Here is a 19,126-nt window from a genome sequence, read left to right on the forward strand (position 1 = left end):
GGATAGGAGGAGCCAGGAGATTGAACCCTCGAAGAAGTTTCTTGTTTTGGAAGTAACATTACTAGAATTATGCTCATTACACACCATTTTTTGTCCACCCTTTGCAATTGGTGGCCATAGATATAAAGTTGCTACTCTTACTATTATTTGGTGGCTTTACAGTGAGATGCCACTAATATCAGTGGCCTAAAAAAATCAGCCACCAATATTGGTATCTGTTAACTAACTTTATTTCTTAAAAATACTTTTTTGTGCATTTGTGATTAACTGGGCACCAATACAATTTATTGAACACCAATAAAACAAATAAAAAAAACCATTAAACCTCTCTCCCCTTCACAAAAGTCCAACTCCTCCCCTTCATTCCCTCCGCTCGCTTCCCATTTCATTCTCTCTCTCCTCCCTCCTGTATACTCTTCTCTTTCATGCAGCAATGGCTCCGTCCTCCGGTCACCAACGAGTGTCAAACTATACCTTCAGAATCCTCTTCCCTTCCTCTTTCCAACCCTCAAGTTAGTTTCTCCAAATTTTCTCAATTTCAAATCTAAGAAACGGTGACCATAGGTATTCCGGCCAATTTTCGGCGAAGTCTGCCTGAATTGGACCTCAACCAAGAGGTAAAAATGATCCTCTCCTCATGGGTGTTCCCTAGTGTAAGTGATTTTTTTTGGATCGATTCTAGATTTCAAATTTTAATTCCATTTTCTGTATGCATGTCGAAGATTGGGGACAAGGAAGGTGAATCAAGGTTGTTTCCAACCTGGGCCGAGAAGAATGGAAGCCTTGGAAGGTTGTGGGTGAAACTAAGGTGAAGAGGGTTCTTCTAAAAATATTAAGGTGAACAGGGTGATTTTCTCCTTAACCACAACTATCACATTTTATGTCACATCCCGGCCCGGGGCGGATCACTTCCCGGGCTCGCTCCACCACCGTAGCACGATATTGTCCGCTTTGGGCTTACCATTCCCTCACGGTTTTGTTTTTGGGAACTCACGAGCAATTTCCCAGTGGGTCACCCATCATGGGATTGCTCTAGCCCCTTTCTCGCTTAACTTCGGAGTTCCTACGGAACCCGAAGCCAGTGAGCTCCCAAAAGGCCTCGTGCTAGGTAGGGATGGGTATATACATTTAAGGATCACTCCCCTGGGTGATGTGGGATGTCACAATCCACTCCCCTTAGGGGCCCGACGTCCTCGTCGGCACACTACGACCAGGGTTAGGCTCTGATACCAAATTGTCATATCCCGGCCCGGGGCGGATCACTTCCCGGGCTCGCTCCACCACCGTAGCACGATATTGTCCGCTTTGGGCTTACCATTCCCTCACGGTTTTGTTTTTGGGAACTCACGAGCAACTTCCCAGTGGGTCACCCATCATGGGATTGCTCTAGCCCCTTTCTCGCTTAACTTCGGAGTTCCTACGGAACCCGAAGCCAGTGAGCTCCCAAAAGGCCTCGTGCTAGGTAGGGATGAGAATATACATTTAAGGATCACTCCCCTGGGTGATGTGGGATGTCACATTTTATCTCTTGCTTGGAATTTTTTTTTAAATTCCCAGGATCTGCAGTTGCAATATTTTTGATGGACAAATTAAAAAAGAAGCAACTGCTTTTATAAAGCTTTTGTAGTCTCAAGCACGGTAAATATATTAGCACTAGAAAGTGAGGAAATCCACTTTCTTTGGTCAAGTTGGATTCTCTACTATGACTACCATTTTTATCTCTAAACAAATTTTTAATGGTATGTATGATATAAAAGGGTAAATTTAACTATTTTGGTTTCTTTTTTCTCACGCTTTGGTGCCTCGAGTTTTAATTTTTCATAACTGTGTTGAGTTTTTTTCCAGTTACAATTCGGGAGCCATTGGCAACTTCTAAAGGACCAAAATTGTTTTCAAGTCAAAATACAGGAACCAAATCGTAACTAGACTAGGAGATTACATTACCAAAGTAGGAAAGTTTTGTCTTGATTCATAGTTTGACAACATAATATGTATGTAGGATGTTGTTTTAGAATCGCTTGGTAAGTGTTAAATACATCCTATAACATGATTGACTAACAAGCATGGTCGTTCAGATATACATGCAATTGAGATCACTGACTAAATCAGATTTCTTTTATATTGAAGCAAATCTTGCCTATTGGGTGTTTGTGAAAATTCCCCAGAGAGTTAGAAACAAGGATATGATGCAAATCTGAATGTAGGCTGTTTTGGTATGTGTGTGTACGTATAGGTGTGTTATATTGATATGACATGTTGCCTAATTTATCTATTTTTGGATTGCTAGATCAAAGAAGGAAGTTCAATTTATCAAGGATCAAGGTTTGGACTGCTAGACAGCACGTCGCCTTCGGTTTGAGGTATGGAATTAGTCTCGTGCTTGCAATCTGGCCGCTTACGTGTTTAAATTTCTGGTTTATCAATATGCTCAAGATTTGGTTAACTGGTAGTTATGCAAACAAATTAAAGTTCCTTTAAGCATATGGTTGGTAGTCTTGGTGCCCTCCAGATTTGTGTAAAAATCTAGAGCCATCTGCATGGTCCTATACTAATGAGCTGCAAGTAAAACTTCAGTAACAATGTGTTTTTGTATTTCTTTCTAGCGATCAGCTATTTGTGCTCGAAATTTGGCGATCAGGACTTGCCTTTGATTTTATTCAGTGCAGCAGAGTTTTGCATCGATTTTTTCATCTTCTTCCAGATTTCTGTTCCTTTTTTTTTATTTTTTTTATTTTATATATATTGTTTTGGGATATGTGAATGTAATTTTTTGGGTATTTCTTTGCTTCAATTCTCTCTAATTTTTTGCTGTTTAGTTTGAACTCCCATCGCAGCATCATCATCATCATCTGCTCTTGCTGCTGCTGCCTTTGACTGGTATTTCCCTATTTGCTACCCAAACAACAGTCCTCTCAGATACTACTTGATTGGAGTACCATATACCTAAATAGTAGTTTGAAAGCTGACCTGGTTTGAAGAAACCTAGCTCAAACATCCCACCTGGAGAGACAATGGTTTGATCGCCAAAGAGAGATTGGCATGACATGATTAAGCTCTTTGGAAACAGAGTGTTCAAACACTTTTCAAAGTTTGAGTCCCAACATTTGTTCAAAATTGTATTAAAGATCAGTTATGCAATTTGTAGTATATTCTTATATCAAAGATCTTACAATTTGTTTCCTCACCCAAGAAAAGAAAAAAAAAAAAAAAATATTATTTTGCAATTTTGCCACCGATGTGGATAAGGGTGGCACTGCAGGAAAGGCACCAATGAAATATTGGTAGTCATTGTTACAATAGAGTCCTCTACATAGGCCACACTCTCTAGTTTAGTGGGTTCTTGGTGGGCATAGACGTTTGCCACCAATGTGAGTGGCAACACTTGACAATAGCCACTAAATGAAAAGGGTGGCTTATTGCCAAATTTCTAGTAGTGTAATATTGTGATGGGGACGGCAACCAAATCTAATCCATTGATTTTATATTTTTTGCGTAACCGTTTTTTATGCATGTCAGCAGCTGCCATCTCATTTTCTTTTCCGACGCACTTACAGTTAAAGTTGGAAGATCTCATATCATAGTTATCAGTTAAAGACTTGTTTGAAAACGCTTTTAATATAACTGTAAAAATAACTGAAAGAACTCAAATACTTTTTTAAGATTTAATTGTATTTTTACTAATGATTGATTTTAAAAATATTTTTTTACCAAAACGTTTTCAATTATTTTAAAAATAATTTCAAATGAGCCTTAATACACATCTTACGAGGACAGTTTGATCAATTTAGCATTGTATTTTAGAGTAACTCAATCTTCGAAGCTACATAAAGAGATGGATGCCAACAACAACTTGACAATGTTACAAAGATTTGCTGTAACAATCTGTTCAGTTGCTCCTCAAACTGTTTATGTACACTCTCCTTGAAGAAGACATTGTAAGAACTCAAGATTTGAAAATGATGTAGAAGAAATCTAAGCTAAAAAGAAGGATTGAGTTTGGTGTGAGGATGGATGTAGGGATGTAGGGTTTATATGGACAAAAAAAGAAAGGACGAGATTCTGGACAATGCCACGTGGCACTACGTAATTGGTTGAAAATCTTATCGAAATCTTGGCTAAATCATTGTAAACAGATAGTGACATGTGGCTTGTCGGGATTGGTTGAAAATCTTATCGAAAATCTATCTACAAAATAGTACGATTGGATAATGACACGTGGTGTGACAAGATTGGTTGAAAATCTTATCGAAATCTTGGCTAAATTATTGCAAACAGATAGTGACACGTGGCGTGTCGGGATTGGTTGAAAATCTTAGCTGAAATCTACGTTTGGATAATGACACGTGGCGTGACAAGATTGGTTAAAACTCATATCCGAAATTAAAACTATTTTTTATGTATTATTTTGTAAAAAATTAAAATTTTTTTAAATGGGCTGGGTGCCAGCATATTTTGTAAGGGTGGAGATCGTTTGTGCCAGCGTATTTTGTAGACTTTGTGCTAGTGCATTTTTGAGAGATGTGAATGCATTTAGCCTATTATTATTTATTGAGGTATATCACTATTTACTGGATTAAATAGACTGATGCTGACTTATTTTTTTAGGGGTAAACTTGCTTTAACATGCATCTTGTTTCCTTCCTTGAATATATAAACAAAGGAAAGGAACTTTCGTTTATTATATTGTAAATTATTGGGGAGGTTCTTGGGAGTTGAATTTGGAGACCCCACCGGCGTGGTTGTGTCGACTTGGACGGCGATTATATTGTTACTTATTTGGTACTCATAAAACTTGATTATTTATAATTATGTTTTTTTTTTTTTTTTTAATTTTTGAACAAACAAGTACGAATGAAGACTGAAGTGGAAGCCACGAGCAAGAACATACAAATTCCAAAACTTATTAAATACTGGTTAATTACAGGTTGCTTAACTGAGAACAAGGAGAACCCTAATATAATTGAGGAAGCTAGTTAATTTCCAGCAGCAGCAACACCCACCTGGAAAAACAAAAAACGTACGTATAGCAAACAAGGAAAATACTTTTGGCATTAATGATGATTTCAAGATGCCCATAAAAAGCTATTTGATGAATCAGGAACTCGTTTGAAGTTCGGGAAAAAGTACCGCTAAACCAAGGGCTAGTTAATTAGGGTTTTGTGAGTCGAATTTGATTGTATTGCATGTCCTGAACTTTGCCACAAATGATCACTATATGAAACATATCTAATGAAATTTTGTTTTTGGTGAAAAATAATTCATACAAATTAGTAATGTTATGAAGACTAAATTTGTAGATAAAATTTGTTAAGCTAAATAATGTGAAAGTTGATGATTGATGAACATGCTCATTTTCTATTGATGATACGTCATTTAGTTTGCAAATGTTGTTTATAAATTTAGTTTCATCAGCATTATCCAATACACACTAATTTAATATAGATACTCGAGCGATCGATTTTCCAAAAAAATAAAATTTTAAATAAATAATTAATACGTGTATCTATTTACAGAAGCCAATGAAGCCATGCATGCATGAACTAAAAGTGAATATTCCCATTGTCTAAGATCCCCTTGAAAATGTCCAGCAACGGGAACATCAAAGCAGCCGCGGATACGGGCACGCTGAGTGTAACAAGAGCAAGCATTCCCAACGCCACGCTAGGCCTAGTGTTCATCAATTGGGATTGCAGCAACCCCACGCCTTCGCAGATGTCCGAGTTGTAGTGTGCATAATATTGCTTCTCCCACTGCATCCAGTTCGACGGCGGTTGGTGATCATCGTCCTGCATCTCCGCGTCGTGAATTCGCATTCGAAGCACAATCATGTCCTCCTCCACAAGTCTGCCGTCGTAGTTATCATGACCACGCGACGACGCAGAAATCGTCATAGGACAACGCCTACGCCGTATTTCCAACAACCCCGTCTTTCGGTTACTGCCGGAATTGAGATGCCGCGGCGGTGGCAGAGCTGGGTGGTGAGCAGAGATTAGTATTGCTGTAGACATGGTTACAAAGCTTGCAGCTTTTCCAAAGTTTGATGTATGTTTTTGTTTGCCAACAAGGCATGTACAAGGTACATATATATAGATGATACCAATGTGTGTGTGTGAGAGAGAGAGAGAGAGAGAGAGAGAGAGAGAGAGAGACCGCGTAGGAGTGACATGTGACAAATTGCGCGTGGCTTTTTTGGGGTTGGATTCATTGAACTTGAAGATGATTTGGCGGATAGGGGGGAGCCAGGAGATTGAACCCTCGAAGAAGTTTCTTGTTTTGGAAGTAATGTTGTGATGGGGACGGCAAACCAAATCTAATCCATTGATTTTATACATTTTGCGTAACCGTTTTTTATGCGTGTCAGCAGCCGCCATCTCATTTTCTTTTCCGACGCACTTTCGGTTAAAGTTAAAAGATCTCGTATCATAGTTATCAGTTAAAGACTCGTTTGAAAACACTTTTAAAATAACTGTAAAAATAACTGAAAGAATTCAAATACTTTTTTAAGATTTAATTGTATTTTTACTAATGATTGATTTTAAAAATATTTTTTTTATCAAAACACTTTCAATTATTTTAAAAATAATTTCAAATGAGCCTTAATACACATCGTACGAGAACAGTTTGATTCATTTAGCACCGTATTTTAGAATAACTCAATCTTCGAAGCTACATAAAGAGATGGATGCCAACAGCGACATGACAATGTTACAAGGATTTGCTGTATAGACGTTTCTAGGTAGCGTTGAATGAAAGGCACCTTTTTTATTTTAATTTTTAATTTTTATGCCAATGCAACATATATATATATATATATATTTATTACACACACACACATATTATTATTATTATTATTATAATAAGTCTACCGAGGCAGAGACTCAAACTTGAGCTCAAAAGAGCAATGTGCGGTTGTGCCTGTCGTAACCAACTAGCCTAATCTGTATTACATTGAAAACTCTGATAACATGGAAAAGTTCTGGCAAGACAAGTAATGAACTAATAGAAAGATAGTAGTGCAAATCATGCCTTTCTCTTGACACAAAATACTGTAAAAGATCCCACGGAAATACGTCTACCGGTCTACGCCCGGTTGCCATGATCATATACGAAAGACATACATCTTCATCCACTGCAAGGTGGTAGCTATGATTTCTAAGTTGATTTGGATATACAATACAGCAACACGATTAATCATCGTCAATCGTCTTGTTTCATAGAAAATATGGCTCATTGGGACAGAAAAAGGCACGAGGCTCCCTTATTTGCTAACATATCTCCTTTACTTAGCACCTGTATGAAATAGATCAATAAATAGTGGCACATCTCATAACAACACTACTAATGCCTAAGTAATCACAAACCTTCTAGGACAAAGTCAATCGGAGGTGATTCACTTGGTGGCTGGTTTAATTCGACTTTTTCAACTGTTACAGGTTGTTCATTATCTTCATTTGGCTCGTTTTGTTCATCTTGTTCGGTATTTAAGAGCTCAAGTTGCACCGCTGGTTGGATTTGGTCAAGAGGTGCGGCCTCCAGCAGCTGGTGTTTCGGTTTGTTTTTCTGAAGGAGAAGGTAAGTGGTGCTATACCAAAACAACAGTATTCTACTTTGGGCTACCAATGTCTCCCTAATGTGACTTCCTCCGAAAGAGATGCGTTCAAGTGCCTGCAAAATAACAAGGAAACAGAGTAGAAGGTCTTAGATATAAAATATCAGTGACAAAATTATCTACTTCATGAGTAGTAAAAATATTCATATGAGATAGGATACTGATCACAAAATCCCAACACCTATAGCTAGATATTGCTGTGGAGGAAGCATTTCTCAATCAACGATACTGTGTTAATTTTAAGAACCATACACATGGAAGTACAAAAATTGTGATAATAGTGCGAAGGGTTTACGGCTATGCTTCCTACATAGTATTAGGTTCTATTAATAAAGAGCAGACGGGTTCATTTTATTGAAAGTTCAAACAGGTTCCTCCTTGTACCTGCTCTCCGTTTTGAATATCGTAAGAATGCTGATGATCAAATTGAAGACCCCTAAACTCATTGATGCAAAGACCTTGAAAGGCCCTGAAAGTGTACAAGGCAATTATACAATCGTAAGGTAAAGGAGACAATACTTAATTGTATCATATGATCTATATAAGCAATCAATGGACTTCTTTCCTTCAGGAAAACGGCAAGTGATCTTTGATCTTACCATCTAATTAGAGAGACACTAGGAATCCAACGAAAGATGATTGGTGTATTCTCTGCATTGACATAATAGCCTCCAAATACAAGAAAAACTGTCATAAGTGAGGGTCCCACGGCCATAGCTGCTTCAGTGGTTGGAACCATAGCGCCAACAGTTAGACCCATAGCAGAGGCCGCAAAAGATTCCACCGTCACAATACCACAAAACTTCCCAAATCTAAAAGGCCAAAAAATTGCATGTAAACCTTGTGATCAATCTTAACAAGGTGGTATAATAAAATTTGCAAAAAGAAATTACCAACCAATGAACAGTAAGTATCCTATACAGGTATACAGAACCCAGACATTTTTAATTCCAACTCCTTTTCTACTCCCCGCTTACTGATTGCCCAATCACCCTGAATCCCTGATATGCATCTATTAATTTTGGCAAAGGGAAACCACTCAGCTTATTCATAATGTACAGTCTAAAATATGGCAAGTACATGTTTAGGCAGATATTAGTTTCCACATGTCTGGTAAGGGATTTATTGCCTCTATTATTGGGAGCCGTGACAGCTTCCTTATATATTGTGCGCACAAGTGTGATTCTGTGTTACGGTTACCAGATTGGTAATTGCGTCTCATACTGCAACCCAAATTAAAGAATTTACTTAACACTTGAAGAAAAGGAGGTTACAGAACATCATCTCATGTTGGACATTCATAACAAGGATGAAGATAACCTGGATAAAGTAGGATGAAGACGAGCCATGGGGTACAAAATGGCGCCGAACATTAATGGAAATGCTGACCCAACAGGAATCTCAGCCAACAACTTAGATAGAAGATAGGGTCCTAATGTATAAGACCCTTTAGCGTGTTCTCTATTTACTATTGCACGCTCCTTCGGGAACACACCCACAGTCTTTGTGAGAGCAGCCATTGCTGTGTTTATTACAGCAACCTGAGAGAAAATATCCATAAGTAGGACCGAAGGAAGTTAAAAACTTATATACAGACACTGGTCTTCAATAAACTTTTTGAATATTCACCTTATAAAAAAACTTTCATTCTTTTACATCTAAAGCTCATAATCATATAATCAAATTTTGGGATTGCCAATGCAGGAAACGAGGAGTGTCTCTATGCAAGTTGATTCAGGAACTAAAACAAGAGTGCTCATAGCCAGTTTTGCCAATTCACACACTTGATAAAAAAATTAAAGGTAAAAAGGTCTCAAAATCATGTAGAAAAAAAAAAAAATTCACACCTGAAGCAATCCCATTCTGTCTTGTATTGATGTCTGAGATCTTCCCATTCTCCAAAAAACTGAACCAAATATGACTGCTGATGCAACTGACATTCTTGCCCGAACTTTATTTGTTGGTCCATCACGAGAAGCCTAATCAGTTTGTTTAGTCAATCAGACAGAATAAGTAACTGGAGTTTAATCATAAAACAGCCCAATTCATCATTCAAGGTTCAAACACACCTCCATAGATGAATATCTGCCTTACTGTAGAGTTCTAACATGCTACTTAAAAAGTGTGGGTGTTAGGTTGATAACGAGTTATATTCTTAGAAAGCTTTGTCTGGCATTATAAAGGAAACAACTAAAACAATCTCTAAACCAAAGTGAACTAATTTACTATGCACATTGAGCTATTCTTGTTTTTGTCTGTTCTTGAGACTAATAATTAAGTACAAAGCAAAAGGTCTTACCTGCATCCATGCACGCTTTAGGAGCAACCGGAATTGCCTCCACCAACCTCCCTTCTTCTGAACTCTGTTTTTCGTGTTGAACATTGTTCCTTTGTTGGAAACTTCCCTTCTTGTAATGGGAGTTGCATAGAGAACTAATGATGTTTGTTGTGAAAATGATTCAACAAGAGCATCCACTCTTTTCTGAGAAGAGTAGACACTTTCGGCAGAACTGTAGTCGATGGATATGAGATCAGCTAGAAACTCCGCAGGGTTCACATGATCTGGGCAATTGTACCTGTTGGATAAACCAACTATTAGTTAAAACTTTCACAACTTTACAGCCACATATTGAAAGATATCTTCCTGTCTAAAAGAATGTGGCTAATATATTTACCCTTATCAAACTCTGGGCCACAAAATATATTGCCTAGACATGTCCCAATTGCAAAATCTACGTAGCCAATGTGCAATCATCCCAACTTAAGGTTTAAGCCACATCTTTGTAATGAAGAAAGTTAATATCTATGCATGGTACGTGCGCAAAAGGCAGTATTTGGTACCAGATATAGTCACCAACCCGAATTTAGAGAAGTATGCTAGTGGTTCATCATGTGCAGGACCAGCATAGACAAGTGCACCCTCTGTTAGCAACACGATGTCATCAAATTTACTGTACACAGAACTTCTAGGCTGATGTATGGAGCAGATTACAGTATGTCCATCCTGTGCAAGCTGTCGAAGGGTTTCCATTACTTTCTCTGCCTGAAAAGCATCAAGTCCTAGAAGCACCATAGGTAAGAAGGTATATTGTGTCAAACAATGTAAGTAAAAAGTTCTGCTTCCTGTTTCTACGAGAAAATAAAGAGACCATCTCCAGTAAATGCTAGCAATCGAGGCTTGCTTACCAGTAGTGGGTTCATCAGCAAATATAACAGAGGGGCTTGCAATCAGCTCACATGCCACAGACAGTCGTTTCTTTTCACCCCCACTGATTCCTCGGACTTTCACATCACCAACAATGGTATCAGCACAACTAATCTATTGTGATAAACAAAACAAAACCAAAATTAAAAAAACGAACTGAATAAGCTTACAATCAGTACCTTAATCATTTCCCAATAAGTTCAAAATTCGTAAACTCTCATGGCTAGAAATTTTTATAGCAAAAAAATCAGTCATCAATGCATTCTTACCAATCCCAACTTAAACAACAGGCCGTTCACATACTCTAATCTTTCTTCGGAGGAAGATATCTCCGGAAGCTGCAGCTCCGCGGCAAGAGACAACGTCTCTCTCACCGTCAGCTGCGAGAAAAACAGGTCCTCCTGTCTCACATAAGCAAACCTTAACCCCCCAACACAAAATTAAACAAATGAGAACCATATAATCAGCACAAATTCCAATAAAAACCATAAAACAAGCCATGAAACTTAAACAAAAGCTTACTTATGGGCTTTGTTTGGACTAGGATTGCCATTGACCTCCAACAATCCCGATAAACGTAGCCGCGGTGACGCAGCAAGCTGACCCGCGAGTACATTCAGCAGCGTCGTCTTTCCTGATCCTGACGGCCCCATAATCGCCAGTAGTCTCCCCGGTTTCGCTTCTCCGCTTACGTTTTTAAGCAGAAATCGGACCTAAGCATTCAAAATTAAGGAAATTTAATCTTCTAGCCTGCACATTTTCTCGGTAACCAAACAGGTCGAAACGGGAAATTTCACATGAAAATTAATGAAAGATGGAAACTTACAGCTGCGGAGGATTTGTCAGAGAGGGAACAGTTGATGTTGCGCCACCGGATTGTGACCGGAACCACTTTTCCGACATCCGGAGTTTCGGCTTCGTCGTCTATCGCATCACTGTAGTCGTCGCCGGCGTCAGCCTCTGGTGAGATTGCTGGGCCTGGGCCGGAGATGAGGCGGAGCAAGAGAGCTGCGGCGACGGCGGCAAGGGCCTGGCCCAGGCCGCTGCCGCCGATGCCTAATATCATCTGGCCCACATTTTTCCCGCCTGATTGAACCATTTCAGCGAACCACTGTCGATTTTCTTCTTTCTTTTGCTACAGCTGGAGCTGAGCTTCACGCCTGGCTTGTGAGTTCTGAGTTCGCTGCTTACAGTAAAGAGATAAAATCCGGAGTACGAACCCCAACGACGTCGTTTGCCAGAATGTTTAACAGAATGAGTCTCCCATGAGCGACGCGTGTCCCCTTTGAGGATAAGAGGGGTTTGGGCCGGACATTTGGGTTAGCCCACCACACACACGGTGGTAATATATACGGATTTGGGTTGTTCAATTTCCAGTCTTCCACGCATAATCCTACCCAAACCCGTCCGAGTCGGGTTGGTGCGAATCGAATTTATTTGTTGTCCCCAGCAAACTGTAAACACGCCTGCTGTCCGTGGAGACCATCCGTCGTCGTCTCCTTCTCCCACAATGGATTCCTTTTCCGCTCCAGACTCCACCTGAGTTGCCATCGTCGATCCGATCATCTTGCCATGTCAGCAGGGTGTGGGCCCCACCTCCGCCGTCCCCCTTTCGCCTGAAGCATTCTCCCTAACCAAACAATGGCGAGCAGCTCCAAGGAAGAGCCCAAGACCGGCCCCCAGTCCAATCGCTGGTACAACCTAACCCTCGGCCCCTCCTTCAAAGACGACTCCGCCAACAAGTACTGCACTCTCCGATGTAAGTATTTATCCCGTCCTATCATATCCAGTCCTATACTGTTTGGTTGGGGAGAAAATCCACGTCTTTTTTAATTCCTTTCGATTCTTTTGATTTTTGGCCCGCAGATGAATTCAAACCGGCGTCGATCGACAAGACGAAGCACGGGGCTCTGAAGAAGTCCAAGGACAATAGGGTTGCGGTCGAATTTCAGAACAACCAATTGGGGAAACCCAATGTCACGTTCAAGGGGAGCAGCGAGGAGTACAAGGACAACGACGCCGTTTTGTTCTTTGACGGCCAGACGTTTCGGTTGGAGCGGCTTCACCGCGCCGTGAAGCAGCTCCGTCATGATCGTCAGCCTGGGGAATCGGCGGCTGGTATGGCCGTGGACCCGCAGCTGTCTCCAGTAGGGAAGGCGCCCAAGCTATCACATCAGTTTAATCCTGGTAGAACTGCATTCCCCGCCGTGCCGGTGAGTTATTGGTTATTGGAAATTATGATTCAAGATTGAATCTTTTGTTTTGGTTAATGGAAAAGCAGCTGAAATTTGCAATCTTTTGATTCGTTTTCTGTTTCATCAGGTTGAGGTGGAACGGATAGATGTTGGCGTGCCTGAAATCCCAGGTTCGTTTTCATGCTACTTTTTTCTTTTCTTTTTTGTTTTCAAAATAAGCGTATTCATCGGATTTTTAGCTTCTCAAAGAATGCTTTTCGATCTCTTGAGAGGATCGAAATTAAACTTCATAATTCCATGATTAAAGTTGAGTAGACATTGCTTGTTCTTTAGTAGCATTTCACTAAATGAAGCTCTGTATGCAATTTAGAACAGTACGGGCCATGCGTTCTCTGATAATGTTTACTTGTTCTGAATTTGATTGTGATCGCGATTTGGTATTGCAATGAATAAGTACTGACAAAGTCAAATTCAAAACCTTTTCGTATAATGATATTTGTGTTGGAATTAATCTCGATGCATTTACTTATTTCCTAGTGAAGAGGAGGAGTCCATTTTGTTCGAACTTAACTTCTTGTCATTTTTTTCTCCTTAGTAAAGATCAGTTGTTTTGTGTTATAGACTGGGGTGCTTAATTTCTTCACTACCCAGTGGCTATACACTTTCGGTGCACAATTTTGATGTGATACTTAGAGATCCACAATTCAATACCTTTCACTGTGTTTGAGATAACCAAGCCCAACTTATATTCACTTGGGGCGGATCAAGGGGTCCTCTCAATCTTGCCCAATGGTTATCTTACATGTTAATTTTTATGTGATTACTATGTTTGTACTGCAATAGTTTACCAACTTAGATGTTACTATGTCAACCCCATTTAAAATTTGAAAACTTTGGAGAGGTGTTCATGGGCCGAGCTTCATCCATTTATTTAGTTCTTAAATCAAGAATGACTTTACAAAAATTAAGCAGTTAGTTTTTCCTGGACTCTAAGAAACTTCTTTTTACTTGTTTTTTTGCTGAATTAATCGGAGGGAAGCAATTGGGTAGCTAGATTCTTGGTCATATGATGACTGATCAGTCACCAATTGTCTGTCGTACTACTTTGGCATGCTTATGTATGTGCTAACATGACCTTCATCTCGCCTTTTAGAAGTCTACTGAAAACATTAAAGTAGAAAGTTTCTATCTTGCTGATGTCTTTATTTCTCTGCAGCGTCTTGTCCCAAAACTAATGAAGCAGCTGCTGTTTTAACTATTTTGTTTGCACGGTTATCATATATCCTTATGTTTATTCATAATCGACAGGTGCGAAAACTGCCAGTAAAGGTGTGGTTGATTACCCATCTGATCAACCAAATGTATCTGCTGCCTCGCCAGGCCCTAAGAATGAAGAAGTTGACGACGAACACCAGGATATAGATATTGTAGACCTTTTTGGTAGTATATCACCGGATGATGGGAATGCTGCTGAAGATGAAGCCAATGCTGGATTTGATATCAATATGCTCCATCAGAATGAAAGTGACAATGAGATTGCTGATGTAGATGATAGCGGTGATGAAGTTGACAAGGGGCCAAATGCTGCAGAAGCCCTTCGAGCCCAGGTGATGAATACCCAGGGAAGGGAAACACACACTGATATTTTTGGTGACGAGGGGAATGCAGAAGGAAGGAAAACCGAGACTTCTAGTTCAAGTAGCAGCAGTGGAAGTAGCAGCGGAAGTGAGAGCAGCAGTAGCGGAAGTAGTAGTGGGAGCAGCAGCAGCAGCGGCAGCGGAAATGGTGGTGGTAATAATGCGGGCAGCGATGACGATTCAGTCAACTCCATCTGAGACATCAGGCAACTATAATCTTTCGGGAACGTTTTGTCATAGGCAGTCAACAGTCCCAAAGATGTTTACGCAGGTAACCAGAGCTCGAAGAAAACAGAAGATAATACGTAATGTTATTTACACATGCTATTATTTTGTGAGAACGTGATAATGATGCCGCATAAGTTTTGTCATAAACCATACCTTTGTATGGGTTCAACATTTCATTTGAAAATTTTGACAATAAAAGAACGTGCAAATTTTGATTCATAAAAAGCAAGAGCTTGGAGCTTTTAATATTTAGAAAAAAACTAATGAAAAAGGCTTGAAAACTTTGAGTTTTAATGATAAGGACAAAATAAATGGTAAAGTGAATAGTACCAGATTTGATTTTTTAGTGTAAAAATATGGTTTTTCGTTAAAGTAAACAGTACCGTAAACATTTCGTTAAAACTCCCTTTATATTTTGATTACATTCGATTTCACGTTCCTTTGTGAAGCTTTTACCGGGTTTATGAGCTAACCTAATCAAGTAGACCTACGAAAGTTTGTTTCGCCATTTTGCTGGACAGATGACACAACATCGGCATCTTATTAAGCTTTATTAACATTATTTGTCTTGTTTTAAAATTGAAAAGCTAACTTGCTAGTGTTATTATTCTGGAGGGATTTTTTAGCGTACCGACAAACGAAAAATATTTTCGTTTTCCTGTATCATAATATTTTATCGTCAATGGCTCTTAATTGCTCATGACATTCCTTAATCCATAAATAATTATAGTTAGTCCTTAAAAAGGGCAATTATGCTTTGGTCATAAAACCCACCAATCTTGAACCTGCCAATACTTGAAAAACCCAAATCGCATCGCTTAATACAGGTCACCAAATTTGAAGATCTCTATTTCCACCCACCAAATTTGGAGATCTCTATTTCCACCCACCAAATTTGCTATTTTATTTAGATTCAGCTTTCGCGGTGGAACTAGCAACTCCCGCGAGTGAAATTACCAAAAGCGAGGGGTGGATGCAAACGCTTGTCGTACTGTACAAATAAGTGAATCCGGATTTTTGCCCTTTTTGTGAGGATTTTAAAAATCCGTCAATCTTGTTTATTCATCGTATATCTTATGGTCAGAAATTATTTTAAATATTTTTATTTAAAATTAAGCACAAATAATATTTAATAAGAACTGATCACACGATACATAATAAAAAGATACGATTCACGAATTTTCAGAATCCTCATAGATGTGAAGGATCCTGTTGGCAATTTTGTACCTAGGAAAAAAAGAGAACGAGTGCCACGCTCCATTTGACGAGCGTCGGATGTTAATCACTTCCAATGTTTTTTTATTTTTGGCCACCTGAGAAATTAAATTTAAAATAAAAGACAGAGAGAGTGTGAACTTGCACTTTTATGAGATCAAATCAAACAAATCAAAGGCTCCACTGGGAAGAAATCGATCAACTCTTTCTTCTTCTTCGTCACAACAAAATCCCGACCTGGAAACCCTAACCCTCGCTCTGTTAGCCAGAGAGAGAGCAATTTTTTTAGAGAGAGAAAGTGTGCGTTAGAGAGAGAGATGAAATTTCACGGTAGTTGATCCAACACATAACGAATAGTTGAAAACTGTTACTTCTTCTGCGGCCCAATCTTTAAAGACCCAATCTTCAAACAGTTTCTCCACCGCCAACAACCAGCTGAGCCGCCATCGAAACCGACCCACTATGGGAGCTGAGAAGAAATGGCTCCTTACGCTCTTCTCAGCCACATTCATCTCCCTCCTCCTCCTCCTCCTCTCCTCCATCTCCGCCTTCAGCTCCCCCAAACCCTTCCCTTCAATTGTCCAGCGTGGCTCTCGCTACCCGCCCGCTTTTGCTTACTACATATGGGGCGGCCGAGGCGATAGGGCTCGGATCTTCCGCCTGCTGCTCGCCGTCTACCATCCGCGGAATCGATACTTGTTGCATCTTTCGGCTGACGAATCTGAAGACGAGCGCCGCCGTCTTGCCACCGCTATCAACGCTGTCCCGGCAATTCAGGCATTTGGGAATGTGGATGTGGTGGGCAAGCCTGATCGAATCACTTACATGGGGTCTTCCAATATTGCCACCACGTTGCGCGCGGCGGCGATTTTTTTGAAGGTTGATAGTGGTTGGGATTGGTTCGTCACTTTGAGCGCCATGGATTATCCACTTATCACTCAGGACGGTATGCCAATTTTAAAGATCGGATTTTGTTGGGAAATTCAATTTACTATTGAATATTTTGTTTAAATTGACTGAAGGAATCTGGCTCTTGGGTTGGGGAAAGTGATTATCTGGGGAAGTACTTATATGTAGGCTAAATAATACGAAAAGTTTCCATTTTTGTTAGAGCCATTTATATATAGGAGGGAGGATGGCATTGCCCAGTTTGGGGAAAGTGTTTGATGTTTGTATTTCCACTAAAGTCCAGTCGATTTCAATTGGGTCAATATGGGGAATTTAGCTTGTGGCATTAGTATTTTCTGGTCCCCTATTAGATTCCTTGTTAGTACATATGACAACGTACAGCAGTGACAACGCAAGTGGCGCGCCTCTTTGACAATTCTGTGAAGCTTGTTTGTCTAAGGAGGCGATGGTTCACTTACTTCATTGTTGGGTGCCATGACATATTTCCCTCTTGTTTGGTGCGCTTGTTCCGTGCCGAGGCTTATTTGAAGATTTCATGGCCCAATTTGTTCTTGTTACTGTTGTTATTGTTATAGCTTTCATTGTGCTGTATATAACTTTTTATTGATAAATCACAAATCAGACCAACTTATTCAGTTCTGCTTCTGTTTTGTACTTTCAGACCTGTCTCATGTGTTCTCCTCTGTTAGAAGAGATCTCAATTTCATTGATCACACCAGTGACCTTGGATGGAAAGAGTAGGCCATCCCTTTTGCTAAGTTTTGCTTTAGTTTTCTGAGGAACATATTTCTGGTTGGACCTGAACCCGTGTTTTAAAATTTTTGATATAGGTTGTACAGGGTCCAGCCAATTGTGGTTGATCCAGGGATATACCTAGCTCGAAGGAGCCAAATTTTTCATGCTACAGAGAAGCGGAAAACCCCTGATGCTTTTAAAGTATTCACAGGCAAAGTCTAACACACTTTTATGTAAGATTTGCCCATATGGATACGCTGTCCACGCGTTGAACTGCTAATTAGAAACTATTCGTTCCTGATTTGCAGGTTCCCCATGGGTCATCCTGAGCAGATCATTTCTGGAGTTTTGCATTAATGGTTGGGATAACCTTCCCCGGACCCTGCTTATGTACTTTACAAATGTGATGTTGTCCCAGGAAGGATATTTCCATTCAGTTATATGCAATTCACCAGAGTTCAAGAACACTACTGTGAACAGTGATCTAAGATATATGATCTGGGACACTCCCCCGAAAATGGAACCCCTCTTTCTCAACACCTTGGATTTTGATCAAATGGCTCGAAGTGGAGCTGCTTTTGCCCGACAATTCAAGAAAGATGACCGTGTGCTGGACATGGTTGATAAAAAGATCCTCAAGCGTGGGAGAAATCAAGCTGCCCCGGGGGCATGGTGCTCAGGCTGGAGAAGCTGGTGGATGGATCCTTGCACCCAATGGGGCGATGCTAATATCTTGAAACCTGGGCCCCAAGCAAAGAAGCTCGAAGACTCGATTACTAACCTTCTCGATGACTGGAATGCGCAAACAAATCAATGCCAATGAAGATGTCTGTATTGAAAATGTCTCCAGATACCCGGTGTGGTTTTCCAGCAAGCTAAACTCGATGATTAGTTTGGAAGACTGGCAACCGCGAGGATACATTTTTTGACCCCTAAGAACACACTTCTTTTTCTAGGTTCTTCCAGTCTCATGCTTGACTATTGTTTATAAAGGGGCGTGGGGGCAGAGTAGAAGGGAGAAACATAGCGAGTTAGGTTGAGGTATTGAGCTGTACCGTAGCATGGCGGGCTGTTATCGATGGTATGGCCACTTACAGGCTTGAGTAACCGAGTTCATAAGAGGCTCTCCCTCTTTTTGTGCTGCCATTCCATGATGTTGTATGTTCTGCTTCGGATTCGGGTTATGTTCGGACCTGTTTGAATGTTGGATCAAGAATTCATTCGTTCAACTCTAATAGGTTGTATCTTCTTCTAAATTCATAGTGAATCTCTTCACCTCTGATTTTGTTGCCAATTTTTTCTGCTCTGCATTTTTTGATTGGGTGGTGCTTTCCATACGTTCATTTTTACCTCTCACACACTCTTCTCAATTTTCGACCGTTGGATCGAAAGA

At 40.0% G+C, this 19,126-nt stretch overlaps 4 protein-coding genes and 1 long non-coding RNA gene across 6 annotated transcripts; 3 read left to right on the forward strand and 2 right to left on the reverse strand.

The window, feature by feature from the left end:
- Nucleotides 1–526: 526 nt before the first annotated feature.
- LOC137736555 (uncharacterized) lies at nt 527–3,119 on the forward strand. The gene is made up of 4 exons (XR_011068766.1): nt 527–617; nt 723–837; nt 2,288–2,360; nt 2,817–3,119. It is a non-coding gene; the product is annotated as an uncharacterized lncRNA (long non-coding RNA).
- A 2,421-nt stretch (nt 3,120–5,540) lies between these two features.
- LOC137736380 (uncharacterized) lies at nt 5,541–6,008 on the reverse strand. Its single transcript, XM_068475658.1, has one exon. It carries the CDS (start codon nt 6,006–6,008, stop codon nt 5,541–5,543), a length of 468 nt encoding a protein of 155 aa, XP_068331759.1.
- A 1,003-nt stretch (nt 6,009–7,011) lies between these two features.
- LOC137737710 (ABC transporter G family member 7) lies at nt 7,012–12,004 on the reverse strand. Of its 2 annotated transcripts, XM_068477255.1 has the most exons (12): nt 11,641–12,003; nt 11,337–11,527; nt 11,084–11,234; nt 10,796–10,928; nt 10,468–10,669; nt 9,909–10,185; nt 9,457–9,588; nt 8,930–9,150; nt 8,209–8,421; nt 7,994–8,078; nt 7,362–7,665; nt 7,012–7,290 (listed from the first exon to the last, which is right to left on the reverse strand). In XM_068477255.1, the coding sequence occupies exons 1-12, from the start codon at nt 11,911–11,913 to the stop codon at nt 7,280–7,282; spliced, it is 2,193 nt and encodes a 730-aa protein (XP_068333356.1). In that variant the 5' UTR covers nt 11,914–12,003; the 3' UTR covers nt 7,012–7,279. The 2 variants fall into 2 exon arrangements, with proteins under 2 accessions (XP_068333356.1, XP_068333357.1); XM_068477256.1 differs by lacking the exons at nt 7,012–7,290; nt 7,362–7,665; nt 7,994–8,078; nt 8,209–8,421 and adding an exon at nt 8,543–8,832 and having other exon boundaries at nt 11,641–12,004.
- A 212-nt stretch (nt 12,005–12,216) lies between these two features.
- On the forward strand, nt 12,217–15,043 carry LOC137736975 (uncharacterized). The gene is made up of 4 exons (XM_068476306.1): nt 12,217–12,573; nt 12,681–13,027; nt 13,137–13,179; nt 14,318–15,043. Exons 1-4 carry the CDS (start codon nt 12,456–12,458, stop codon nt 14,842–14,844), a joined length of 1,035 nt encoding a protein of 344 aa, XP_068332407.1. The 5' UTR covers nt 12,217–12,455; the 3' UTR covers nt 14,845–15,043.
- Nucleotides 15,044–16,023: 980 nt separating this feature from the next.
- Nucleotides 16,024–19,021, forward strand: LOC137738085 (beta-glucuronosyltransferase GlcAT14A-like). The gene is made up of 4 exons (XM_068477687.1): nt 16,024–17,035; nt 17,660–17,735; nt 17,829–17,944; nt 18,042–19,021. Exons 1-4 carry the CDS (start codon nt 16,552–16,554, stop codon nt 18,554–18,556), a joined length of 1,191 nt encoding a protein of 396 aa, XP_068333788.1. The 5' UTR covers nt 16,024–16,551; the 3' UTR covers nt 18,557–19,021.
- Nucleotides 19,022–19,126: the final 105 nt, after the last annotated feature.

Source organism: Pyrus communis, chromosome 6 (genome assembly GCF_963583255.1).
Source record: "Pyrus communis chromosome 6, drPyrComm1.1, whole genome shotgun sequence".
Taxonomy (NCBI): Eukaryota; Viridiplantae; Streptophyta; class Magnoliopsida; order Rosales; family Rosaceae; genus Pyrus; species Pyrus communis.

Coding starts and splice junctions, on each gene's coding strand:
- LOC137737710 (XM_068477255.1), bottom strand. CDS start 11,913: ATGGTTCAATCAGGCGGGAAAAATGTGGGCCAGATGATATTAGGCATC. Junction 10,186..10,467: donor GCATACTTCTCTAAATTCGG/GTTGGTGACTAT, acceptor TTTATCCAACAG/GTACAATTGCCCAGATCATG. Junction 7,666..7,993: donor ATATTCAAAACGGAGAGCAG/GTACAAGGAGGA, acceptor GTTATTTTGCAG/GCACTTGAACGCATCTCTTT.
- LOC137736380 (XM_068475658.1), bottom strand. CDS start 6,008: ATGTCTACAGCAATACTAATCTCTGCTCACCACCCAGCTCTGCCACCG.
- LOC137736975 (XM_068476306.1), top strand. CDS start 12,456: ATGGCGAGCAGCTCCAAGGAAGAGCCCAAGACCGGCCCCCAGTCCAAT. Junction 13,028..13,136: donor CTGCATTCCCCGCCGTGCCG/GTGAGTTATTGG, acceptor CTGTTTCATCAG/GTTGAGGTGGAACGGATAGA. Junction 13,180..14,317: donor TGGCGTGCCTGAAATCCCAG/GTTCGTTTTCAT, acceptor CATAATCGACAG/GTGCGAAAACTGCCAGTAAA.
- LOC137738085 (XM_068477687.1), top strand. CDS start 16,552: ATGGGAGCTGAGAAGAAATGGCTCCTTACGCTCTTCTCAGCCACATTC. Junction 17,736..17,828: donor AGTGACCTTGGATGGAAAGA/GTAGGCCATCCC, acceptor TTTTTGATATAG/GTTGTACAGGGTCCAGCCAA. Junction 17,945..18,041: donor TGCTTTTAAAGTATTCACAG/GCAAAGTCTAAC, acceptor CCTGATTTGCAG/GTTCCCCATGGGTCATCCTG.